General features: G+C 43.4%; 1 protein-coding gene across 12 annotated transcripts in view; it reads left to right on the forward strand.

Moving 5' to 3' along the window:
* ADCY7 (adenylate cyclase 7) overlaps nucleotides 1-12,405 on the forward strand; it is a 90,943-nt gene that overhangs the window by 67,246 nt on the left and 11,292 nt on the right. For 6 of the 12 annotated variants that reach the window (XR_014567089.1, XR_014567090.1, XM_083750467.1 and 3 more), the window contains 9 exons: nucleotides 1,249-1,437; nucleotides 2,428-2,471; nucleotides 4,854-4,907; nucleotides 5,178-5,258; nucleotides 6,790-6,871; nucleotides 8,160-8,257; nucleotides 9,935-10,019; nucleotides 10,513-10,650; nucleotides 11,729-11,770. Coding sequence is in view for 8 of the 12 variants with exons in the window: in XM_083750467.1 (XP_083606593.1) it covers nucleotides 1,249-1,437; nucleotides 2,428-2,471; nucleotides 4,854-4,907; nucleotides 5,178-5,258; nucleotides 6,790-6,871; nucleotides 8,160-8,257; nucleotides 9,935-10,019; nucleotides 10,513-10,650; nucleotides 11,729-11,770 (813 nt within the window). In the remaining 4 variants the exon portion in view is untranslated. The remainder of the gene's footprint in view (nucleotides 1-1,248; nucleotides 1,438-2,427; nucleotides 2,472-4,853; nucleotides 4,908-5,177; nucleotides 5,259-6,789; nucleotides 6,872-8,159; nucleotides 8,258-9,934; nucleotides 10,020-10,512; nucleotides 10,651-11,728; nucleotides 11,771-12,405) is intronic. The other 6 variants (XR_014567091.1, XR_014567092.1, XM_083750468.1 and 3 more) reach the window with 1 other exon arrangement.

Raw genomic sequence — 12,405 nt, forward strand, 5'->3', positions numbered from 1 at the left:
ATGGAACTGAGGGGGAGATGGCCCGAAAATGTTTGGGAACCATGGGTGTAGAGCATACGCTTTGACTGCAGAAGTTTCCCCTACTCATTCACCTACATCTCCAGATGAAAGAGTCAAGTGATAAATGATGGGACAGTCCCCTGCCTGCCATAAGGCACTAGAGAGGCCTTGCAGGTCAGAACAGGCAAAAGCGGTCTGAAGTCAGTGTTGGCTAACCTGTTGCCCTCCCAGATGTTCACGGACTCTAGCTCCCGTCAGCCAACATGGCCAATAGCCAGGGATGAAAGGAGTTGCAGTCATAGGAAGAGCCCAGCTGGGCTGAAGGCTGACCTAGTCCAGCGTCCTCCTGCTTTCTCAGTGGCCAAGCTGACCCTTGAGCAAGGTCTGAGTCCAGCAACATGTGGAGGGACCACAGGCTCCCCATCTCTGGGCTGGGTAGTCATAGCTTATAAGGCTTCCTGTATCATTTTCTGTATAATTTTGTTTCACCATGTTTATTGTACCTGGCACCTGTTAAGACTTTTCTGTAAGACTGTTCAGATGTGTAATCTTAACATATAAGTTTGTTTTAATGTGTATATTTCTTCAATAACTTTTACTGATAAATTACACTGTTCACTTGCTTTTAACGTTCAGTTTTTAACCAGTATTTTTTAACAAATGTCTCATGTTTTATGGTCACTGCTTAGAACAGCCTTCACCAACTTGGCACCCTCCAGATGTTTCAAAACTCATTTTGGCTGAAGCTGGTGGAAGTTGTAGCTTCGAACATCTTAAGTATCATAGAATCCCTCTACTGCAATGCAGGAATATTCATTCAGCTGTCCTTTACGGGCATCAAACCGGCATCCTTGGCGTTATCGGCAGCACGCTCGAACCAACTGAGCCATCTAGCTATCCAAACTGGAGAGTGCCAGTTTGGCTTAGAGGTTACGGATGAGTCAGCAGTACAGTGGTACCTCAGGTTAAGAACTTAATTCGATCTGGAGGTCTGTTCTTAACCTGAAGCACCACTTTAGCTAATGGGGCCTCCCGCTGCCACTGCACTGCTGCTGCACAATTTATATTCTCATCCTGAAGCAAAGTTTTTAACCCGAGGTAATATTTCTCGGTTAGCGGAGTCTGTAACCTGAAGCATATGTAACCCGAGGTACCACTGCATATAAATTCTACAGATAATTTCATTTGTTCGCTATATCCAGTTTTCTAAAATGTACACTTGGCTGTCTTGTTTCTCCCTGGGTTCAGTCTAAGCAGCGCACATCCAACAACCACCTCCCACAAACCACCAGAGTGCACGATGGCTTGAAGATGAGGGCCTCTGTCCGGATGTCGAGGTTTTTGGAGACCTGGGGGGCCGCCCGGCCTTTTGCTCACCTAAACCACAGAGAGAGTGTGAGCAGCGAGACAACTGCACCAAACAGAAGGCATAGGAGGGTGAGGCTCCATTGCTCTTTCTTTCCAAAACCCTCAGTTTGGACTTGGTTGGCTTTTGGTTGCTGCTGCTGCTGCAAGGAGTCAGAAGTAAATATTGGAAACAAAGGGTAGAAAAAGGGAGAGAAGTCCTGTCCCGTCCCATCTCCCCCCCCCCCCACTTTACTTATGGGAAGTGGAGTTTGTGGCCCAGTGTGGCTATGGAGTGGGCAGGTACAGCCATTTCCCAGCTTCAGCTGGTGTTTTCCTATATGGCTAGCTGGGAAATCCCATGAGACATTGGGGGCCAACCTGATGGGCGGGATGTCAGAACGGACCTGGGTGAAGACTTCACCCACCCAGGTCCTCTCTGAGGTGATTTAAAGGGCTGGGGTCGTATGTATTACATACATATGAGTTCTTCTTTTGACACCAGTCTCAGTCATAGGGTGTACAGATGGTCAACAAAAAGTAAAAAATAAATAAATCCGGAAGCACAGTCCTTTTTTAACACCTTTCCACTTCTGGCTTATTTATTTTATTTTTTTACATTTTATTTTATTTATTTTATTGCAACAAAATCCTGTGTTAAGATGTTAAGGATGTTAAGAGAAAATATCACAGCGAAGAGCAGCATAAGAGCAACTATAAAATTACATTTAGAAAGCAAATATAAAATAGATATTTTCATAGCAAAAGTGAATAAAGCTATAAATGTCAGGTTACGTAGGGCATCTGCTTCCCTACCTAGGCAGTCTTGCAAATGACACAAATCTTAGGTTTGTTCCCCCTTCATGCCACTTCCTGAGAGGAAGCCAGCCCCTTACGCTACAGATGCAGAAACTCAGCCAGCCGTTTAATAGACTTTCTATGTTATGGGAAACTCACAGGTCAGGGGCTCCTCTGTGCAGCACTGAACATATTTCGCTTGTTGAATTCATTAAATTATATTTACATGCTTTAAGAGGGAGGGTTGGGAATGCATTAATCCCCTACCTTTTCTCTCTTGCTTAGGAGATAGCTCTGCAGTTGGTGAGCCGCCAGAGGACTACAGAGAGGCAAGTCATGCATGGTTATAACACATGCTAGATCCTCCTGTGTTGTGGTGTTTTGTGTGTGTGTGTGTGTGTGTGTACACACGTACACACACACACACCACCTTCCAGAACTGTGATTAACAAGGCCAGCTAGAAAGTTACTATTACTACTACTAAGCCAGCACAACTGACATAATATAAGATGTTTACAGTAATAAAAAGCTTTGGGAGCTCCCTGGAAGAGAAGGCCTTTTGCTAAGCATCTGAAAGGTCAGTGACGATGGAGTTGTACAACTTTGGTGCCCCTGTCAAGAAGGCCCTGTCTTGTGTAGCACATAAATTGGTTTGCAGATCTTACTGAAGGCTCAGTAACTCCACTGCATATGGTCTCTGAATCATTTTCTTTGGAATGTTTTTCTTATTCTGCGCAATATTCCTCTGTGACTTTAGCAGAAGTAGGCTGCATATGATTGTCTTGATTTTTGTATTAGATTTGGCTGATTCTTCTCTCTGTACTGTTTGACTTCAGATTTACTATTTTTAGCAGAGGAGTGCCCTCGTGAAGGTTTTCATGCGAGAAATGTTTTGGTGTTGTTGTTTTTTAAATCACCCAATACTAGGGTTGCCACCTTTAGGATTTCCTCCCTAGACATTATCCTCCAAAATAAAACAAAGTTGTCAGGCGGACAGTGAGCGGCTTAGAGGGAAAGGAGATACAGTGAGTTGTGGAGGGGTTAAGCACACCTCTCCTTAGCTGATTCTCCACTGAAAATCCACCCCGCTCCTAAAATAGCAAGCAATCAGTGTTTACTTCCATTACATTGCATAGTTAGGCTCAGAGATGGCTTTTAAAATGGTTAGAAAAATTCCTGGAAGATGAGGTCTATCCAATTTAGCTCTAATAGCTAAATGGAACCAAGCCCAAAGGCAGTATAACCCTGAAGATCCGGTGCTGTTAACAGGCAACAGGGGAGCGCACACAAGTCTGCATTTACCTGGCAAACTGTGGCAAACAAACTGCTGGACTAAATGTTATGTTATGTGCAGCTAGCTCTGCAGAAGCAGACAAATGTGTCTGAGGAAGTGACTTGGACGGTGTTTTCCTCCTGTGCTCTTTCTTTTGTCACTTTATTTACCCAGTGTTCAGGCAGCTGTGGTTCTTCTCACTTTCTCACCCCCAACTCCACATACAGTCCCTGTATGCCAAGGCAAGTGAAGAGAAGAAATCCACAACACTTAGCAAGCTGCTCCCTTCTTTTCCATCTGTATCTCTATCTCTATCTGTATCTCTATCTCTATCTCTATCTCTATCTCTATCTCTATCTCTATCTCTATCTCTATCTCTATCTCTATCTCTATCTCTATCTCTATCTCTATCTCTATTTCTCTCTCATACTCTAGACTCCTCAGCAGAGCCAGGCAGCAGAAGCATGAGTAAGGATGGAATTTTCTGAAAATCTCAATATCTAGCTTATCTGCACAGATTTTTTCTAATCACATACTGCTCATTAATTTTGATTGGAAGCCTTCCCCCCCCCAACCGAACGTCAGCTATAAATCTTAACAGTGCTCTCATACACATTATTGTATATATACTATTATATGTGCGTGTACTCCAGGTTTCCTGAAGTAACTGGCACATAGACAAGTACATGCAAAAATGTGTATGTATTAGGCAATATATTTGTAAAATTATGCATGAGCCTTGACTTTTATGTAATAGTTGTATTTTGTTTATATAGCGTCACATATATTTAGGGTTTGGGGGAGCAATGCCCCCAAGATTGCAGAAATGGCTCTGATATAACCACAGGCTCAATACAAGAGGCAATTTGATGTGAGCAAAGCTCAATCAGGCTGGAACCACCAAGTTCTGCGTATAAATTGGTTTAAAATGGATTCCTCCTTCATCCCTTACCATGAAATTATCTGTGAACGAATCAAGTGACATCAGACAAGGGCTGGGCAAAGAGGGGGAAACAGTGTCCTAGATCCTTCAGCTCTTTTTCCGAGCCATTCCTAGATCATGCACCATCTCTGGGTCAAAGGTTGCTCTGCAACATCAGATGTAGGTAGAGCTTCCAACTGCTGTATCATCTCAGGTGAGAAACAGACAGGTTCACTCCATGCTCATTAGTTACTTGGTTCACAACAAACAAATCAAATTTTCGCTTTAAAAACACGCTCTTGCACATTACTTTAGGATTCCACACTTTTTCAAGACGCAACACAGAGATTTCCCCTCCAAAAAACAAACTTGAGGTGTTTGCTTTTATTTTGTCCACCTTATGAAGACAGGCTGCTATAACATTAGTCTTTTCACAGGTGATTAATCTGATCATTTCTAATCAATGCATGACATCAAATTTCTCTCTCCTTTCTCTTTCCCTGTGTGTGTGTTAGTCTGGATAGGTCTAGACAAGAACCATTGTGTCCTCCTTCGGTTGTAAGCTATAAGTGAGTTTCTCTTTCTTTCTGTGTATGCCTTGTGCCATAGAACAACTGGATACTCCCTTGCTACTTTCCCCTCTCTCTGCACTATATTTATATCTAAGCAATACTTGAGATACCTTGGGCCCCCTTTATTTAAAATTGACCAGCGTGCATTTTCAGCTTTTGCTTCTGCAAAATGTAATTAAAAGGTATGTAATGATTACTCAGTGCACCTGTTCTCCTGCATTTTGGGAAAACGTTTCATCTGAATGATGTTTCTCTGCCTGTCCTTAGGAATACCTCTCAGAAAGGAAGGATGGAAGAAGAAATTAATGACAAAATGATGTCAACCATCGAGGGCCTCAGTTCAGCCAAGTAAAGGCACCACTCTTTTCTTCCTGTCCTTGAGAGAATTGCCTCATCTGCAGAAGGGGTGGGGCAGAAAAGACCGGGGATTTTCCCCATGCTTATTTTCTATAGTATGGGAGTGCAGGCCTACTTAGAAATATCGCCCCTTCGTCATAAATGCGTGTGGAGAAAACAGATTGTGTTTTCTTCAGTGATAAGCAAACACACTCCTCTGCTGCTGCCTTTTCAGTGAACTGTAACATGGAAAACAGGTTATGGGGTTAAGCGTAAAGAACGCTGCACTTCTGCATAGGTTTCAGGTTCCCAGAATTGTAGTCCAAAAACACTGGTTTAAATAATCAGAATTACCCTGTGTTGAAAACACAGCTCACAGCTGTCTGACTGCTACAAAACCCTCGGTTGGCTCAGTTTTGAGAAGAACAAAAAAGTAGAAAACCAGAAGTGGGCTTGACAAAACAGGAAATTGAGAAATGTCCTCTTATGACATGACTATTAATTAGGAGGTTTATTACTCCGGCTCCTTAAGAGCACTTGTGAAATCAGGAAGCTTTTTGAGTTCAGAGTAAGAGTCTTCAGGTTAACACAATACAGATGTCAAGGGATTCACATGACACCCTGCTGCTTATTGTCTCTGGCAATACTAGATAATCCTAAGAAATGCAGCTTTTTGAAAAATTGTACAGTACAAACTTCAGATCAGAAGTACACAAATGGAATTCCAGAGTTCTCTGCAAATTTCTGCAAGGTCTCCTCCCACCTCTGCAGGCCTGGCCTGAATTCAGGGTTCTTCTGTGAGTTCAAGGGGGTGGGGTGCAAAGAACCCCACTTTCAAGCAGGGATTGGCTCCAGTCGAGAACTCCTGAGTAGAGCCAATCCCAGCAGGGCTTGCTTTTGGTGCCAAATTAAGTACATGCTGAAGGCAAACTCCACTTGCAGAGGAACAACCAGCAGCCCTTTCTAGGGCTCTCAATTGCTTCTCCACAGATGTGTGTGGCCAGGGGTAGCGATGCAGAAAATCACATTGAGGGCCAAATTAGGAGGCTGGAGGTTCCCCATCCCTGACTTAGAATAACAGTGGTCTTGGTGCCTTAGAGCGCTGGTCTTCCACTGAAGAATTGAGGCCCACTACTGGGTCACAGCCACACAGATGCATGCCAGGAGATTAAGAAATGGTCCCCGGATGCATGTTTGGCTTAAAAGTGGGTCCTGGGTTTGTAAAGCTGGGAGATACCTACTCTAGGGTATTCATAGTGCTTTAGTTATCTTAGTTATTTTCACAACAACCATCTTGTCAGATAGTCCGTATAGCATAGATGTGGGGTGAGTCTTAGTCTGGAGTGAGGACCACGTCCCTAAGCCTGCCTCCTGAGTTGATGGCAGTGGTGAGATCTTATTTATGGGTCTTCTCAGTCGTTTGTGCTTTGGGGAGTCCAAGTTCCCTCCCCACACATACCTATTTGCGGTTCCATCTTGCTCTGCATCGTTTTATCCTGCTCCCATGCATATGTTTTCAACAAGCATTTCTTCTTCAATGCAGGCCGTGGTGTGGTAAAAAAGACGACTTCCGTGGGCTGTGTGGCTTCTTGTTATGTTTCGTAGAAATGGAGCTTGAGAAAGAGGTTAGTAAACGAAGCTTTGTGGCCTTCCTGTTTGTAGACTCTCGGGGGTGGAAGGTGGTCCAGCCCCCCTGAGGCAGGAATTTCCATGCATCCATCCTCCATTGGCACCACAGAGAAGCAACCTAATTCTTCCTTGGGGCATCACCTTGTTACTTGAGTTGTTGGGTCCTCCTCATCGTACCCTTTGAAAGGTTGAGCACCACCAGAAACTCCTTTTGGGAAAATCTGAAGAACTACTTTTCTGATAAGGCTGCTCAGAGGATATGATTGCTAATTTTAAATATCTGAAGGTCTGTCAAATGGAAGAGGGAGCAAGCTTGTTTTCTGTTGCTCCAGAGGGTAGTGCCAGAACAAATGGACTCAAATTACAAGAAAGGAGATTCCAGCTAAACATTAGGAAGACCTTACTAACAGTAAGAACTGTTTATTGGTGGAACAAACTCCCTCAGAAGGTGGTGGACTTCCTTCATTGGAGGTTTATAAACAGAGCTTGGATGGCCCAGGGATCCTTTAGCTGTGGTTTTTGCATTGCAAGCAGTTGGACTAGAATGATGATCCTAAGGGATCCCTTGCAGCTCTTCAGTTCTTTGATTCTGGATTGAGGAAAAACTACATTTTTGTGTGTGCTATAAACAGGCTAGTGTGTACACAGCCAAACTCCCAGCCTTGACCTAGGGAGGACTTAATTCATCAGAGAGGCCAAAGTATTCACAATGCCTGCTCTCCGGCTCAATAAATCTGTCCTTTCTTTCGCTCTGTAATCTCCCCAGAAAGCAAAGCTCACTTAGGTTTTCATCATTTCTTGCAACTTCCACTCTTCACTGCCTCTGCCCCACTCCCGCACCCGCTTGACTTTCCCGCCTTTCTTGTTCAAGTACCTGTTGTGTCTTGGGCGCACTGCTTGTCCCTGGTGTCGCACCAATACCAATGCTCATTTCTGAAATGCTGAGATGGTAAGACAACACCGGAACTCAGTCCTCCTGCCCAAACCCTCACAGGGATACTACAACAAACTGGGAGACAACATAGATTTTATTTTTGATCTTCCTCCTTTCTCTTCCTCATGCCCTTAGAGAGGAGGAATAAGAACTATTCATTTAATTTGCCTTCTTTAAGTTGTCAGGTTCTAACATTTGTGTCTTCTTGTGGCTGTGGCAACGAACTTGTTTGATATAAGGCTCTTTTAGTCTAGAAGTTGCATGTAGCCCCCAAGAAAGCTAGTCCTTATGAGCTGAGCAAAATTATGTAAATCCGAGCTAACGTCTTTGTTTTGTTTCCCCATCTCCAGTATCGCACAATCCCGATCCCCAAACTGAGGGGTTATTTTGCCTGTGCCAGCATTGTGTTGCTGTGTATGTTCCTTGTACAGATTTCCATAATGCAAGGGTAAGTCATCCCCCCCCCCCCTTTTCATTTTTAAATACGTTGCATACAAATCTGCTATAGGGGCAGTTTAATGTAATCCAAAGATTGAAGTAGTTAATGCTGCCCCCTGGCCCCAGATTGCAGAATTGGCACTGTTATGGCTACTACGTAATAGATGTCCTCCAATTGTAAGAACTTGGATCATATATTGAGGCATCACCCACTACTTTGGAACTCCCTGCCTATTGATATCAGCCAGGCTCTTCCACTGTATTCTTTTCAGCCCCTGCTAAAAACATTTAGGCAAGCCAAGGCAGTTGTTCCATATGCTCCAAAGCTAAGCACGTAGGAACACCTAAGATGCCAGGTGCTTCGGTTTCAAGAGACTGGTGTGCAAGTTCTGTTCCATACAGCGGAACTTCAAGGAAAACACAACTAAAATTCACTCCAACAGAAGGTACTCCAGATGGTTTGCTCATGTACGTGCACAGAAAATAGATCTAGCTGAAAGGATATTTACATTGATCGCTGCAATGCATCCCTATTGATTGTTATTGCATTTTTAAACCATATTTTATTGATTTTCAGATATACCAGGACCAAGGAAACAACAATAATATTATTATTGTATAAGCTTGGAAGGTTGCATGATCTTAGAAGGGTGTGTGGCTGTGGGGGGGGCATGGCTGTGAGAATCATGAAGAGACCCTGCGCTTGTGATTATTTTTATTTTTATTTAATGATAATTGCACACTGCTTCATTGTTTTAAAAAAAACCCACACCCTCAAAAGTTTACAAAAAGATAGAAACCCTACCTTTAAAAGATAACAAAAGTTAAAATACTAAAACGAATTAAAATCACCCCAACTTTTTAAACAGCTAAACAGTAATGTGTTTAGCAGGCACCGAAAAGGGTATAGCAAAAGTGCCTGCTTGATCTCAACAGGCAGAGAGTTCCACAGTGCAAATCCTCCTTCACTATATGATCGAGTTCTTACAAAGGTGGGACAGGTAATGGGGGGCCTCCTGCAGTAGTTCCACTTCCGCCAACTGAAGTGGTCGAGTGGGCCCAGGCCACTGCATTACACTACTGTTTGCCATTGCACTACTGTTACTGATTCAGTGCTGCCTCCTCTGGCCAGCAGTTAGCTCTTAAAGGTTTCAGACAGAGGTCCTTTATATCACTTCCACCTGGGAGATCCTTTTAACAGCAGCCGCAAGGGATTGAACCTGGCATCGTCTGCTTGCAGAGCATGTACTGTTCCACCAGATTATGGTTCTGTGCCCAAGATGGGAGTCCAGATGGCCCCGATTAGCAGCCCATGTTCCCGCTCTAGATGACAGGAATGAATAGAGAGATGGTATGTAATTGGAGATGCGGAACCAAGGAAATTTGCCTCCTTATCTTTTTGGTGCTAGGGTGTTATTGCCTTGGGTAATATCCTGAACCAACAGCCTTGCTAATTGCAGGCAAATGTAATGCTTTAAACAGAGAGTGTTGGAGAGATTATAACATTTCAGATTTGGGGGGGAAGTGCTGCTCAATTAGCTTTGAAAGTCAGAAATAAAACCTGCAAGCAACTTGGTGATCAAAGGGATTATATATTCCCCCAGAAACTCACGACTATCGAAGCATGAATAACGTTTTTCTTTAGCTCTGCATCATCTGTTTCCACCCACCCCTTCCTCTCTTTCAGAACGTCAAAATTAGGGATTCCATTTGGGGTCGTAGCTATCATAATGGGGCTAATTTTGTGTGTGTGCTTTGCTGATGACTGTTGGGTAAGTAAAAAAGAAAAAGAAAATAAAATGTCCAAAGCATTAAAAAAAGAAAAAAGAAAATTGTACTGCCAGATAGCGTGTGTTTGCCTTAAATGCATTTGCATTGAAATTTGTTTATCCGCTGGGGTAAATGTAATACCAGCCGTGCTTGTAAAAATCTCCACGTATTATTTCTACCCGGGGCTGTTGATCTGGATCCTAAGAACTGCTAACATGAGGGCCACATTTACAGTTACGAATTTCAAGGTTGCCATGGCCAATATCTATCAGCCATTGTCTGCCCGGCTTAAGTGGGAATGAGTTTAGATTTCTCCTGAACATCAGTAGTGGGGGAGGCAGGCACACCTCACCAGGTGAGGCATTCCACAAACAGGGAGGCACCACTGAGAAGGCCCTGCAGTTGGCCAGTGCAGTTGGGCAGCATGATTGTGGGGAAGGAGGTAAGAGTTGGTATGTTTATGTGTCATGCTGTGCCTCTGTCGTCTGTTTGCAGAGACCCTGTTCAAAGCAGTGGCCCCCAGCCTGCTATCTCCGCACACTTTCAGAGAAAATGGAGACGATGCCAGCTGTGAGGCTCCCGCTGGCCACTATTGCAATCGGCTCTCTGTTAATCCTAGCTGTTTCTAACTTGGTAATTCCTTTCACTAGTCTTTTTTTTCTTTATTATTTCATAAAATTTACACACCGCTTGACTCTAAAGCAACCCCCCCAAAAAAACAGTTGCAAAGAGAATAAAAAAAATGAATAGACTTCCTCAGCATTCTCTGCCTGCTAGCAGAAGGTCTCTTGCACTAGCAGACAGGTGAGTTTTAATATTACGCAACAGAGGAATTGCACGATCTGTTGTGCAGCAGAACTACCAGCAACCTGCCTATGCATTCTCTTGCACAACAATGATCTGCTTCTGCAGAATTTTAAACTATGTAGCACATAATTAAACTGTGGAACTCACTCCCACAGAAGGCAGCGATGATCATCAACCTAGAAGGCTTAAAAGAGCCTTAGACAAATTCATGGAGGAAAGGGTTCTCAACAGCTACCAACCATGATGGCTATTCTCTGCTGCCACGGTTGGAGGCAGTAATGCTCTTGAAAAGCAGTTTCTGGAAAGGGAGAGTGGAGAGTGATCTTGTGCTCCAATCCTGCTTGCTGGTTTCCCACCTGCCTCTGGTTGGCCACTGATTCAGCAAGCTCTTATGTTCTTAACGTTTCAAGTAAGACTAAGGGACTAAGTGATTTCAAGAGCTTAATTCATTGCCACAAGCTGTGATAATGACTAGTAGCTTCAACAACCTTAAGTATGGATTGTGCAAAAGGTGGGTAGATCTATCAACTGGCATCAGCCAGTTCATTTGTTCACCATAAAGGGCAGGATTGCAGATTGTTTTAGCTAAGACTCTTATCCATTGGATTGTGTCCTAAGTAGCACTAACTTGTCACATCAGTGCAAGGATTTACAGTAGTGCAATATAATTCCCCCCTTCCTCTCCCAACGTGCCACCTGAATCTTTATAGGCATTTTCACTGTTCTCCAAAGCAGATTTGGGGAAGGATGTGGGGCACACATGACAGGAGGAGAGGGGGGAGGAGAAGTCCCACGGCACAAGTGGAAATCCTTTCACTGACTGGCCACGTTGGTGATAACTGTCATTGTATTGTAATAAAGCTATGTATTTTAATTCCTAACTAGTTTCTAATTTTTTAATTAGCACACAGACCAGACTATTGGAAACTGTACTACACCAAACCTGGTGAGTTTTAAAAAGCAAGTTTTGTTTGCTATATTAATAACCTTCGGTTTAGTAGTCCAAGATCGGAGATCTATTTCTTATTTAAAATGCAAACTTTTTAAAAATTATTGGTGCTCTAACCATCTAGCTTTTCTATTACCTTTCTCTTTGCATTTCACTGTTACATTTTAATTCTCCTTTCATGTGTACAATAAAACAAAACAAGAGGGTTTTTTTTTAATAAAAAAAATTACCCTAATGATCTATTCAGCTTCTCAGTCTTGGAATCCTTTGGTTGTATTTTAAATTACTTATGGCAGAACCCTTGGCCAAAAAAAGGTGTGGTGGTGGCGGCGGTCAAAAATAAATGAATGAAATTGACACTTGAGAGATAGAGAGAGCCCGCCTCACAATCAAGGCATGGAGAAGGGCCATTGCTTAGTGAGCGGTTCTCAACCTGTGGGTCCCCAGATGTTGTTGGACTACAACTCCTATCATCCCTGAGCTCTGGCCTTTCTAGCTAGGGATGATGGGAGTTGTAGTCCAACAACATCTGGGGACCCACAGGTTGAGAAAGGCTGGCTTAGATGGAAGGCATCTGCTTTGCATGCAGAAGGGCCCAGGTTCAATCCCTGGCATCTCCAGGTAGGGAGAGA

This window comes from Podarcis gaigeae (assembly GCF_964106915.1).
Source record: "Podarcis gaigeae genome assembly, chromosome: 8".
Lineage (NCBI taxonomy): Eukaryota > Metazoa > Chordata > Lepidosauria > Squamata > Lacertidae > Podarcis > Podarcis gaigeae.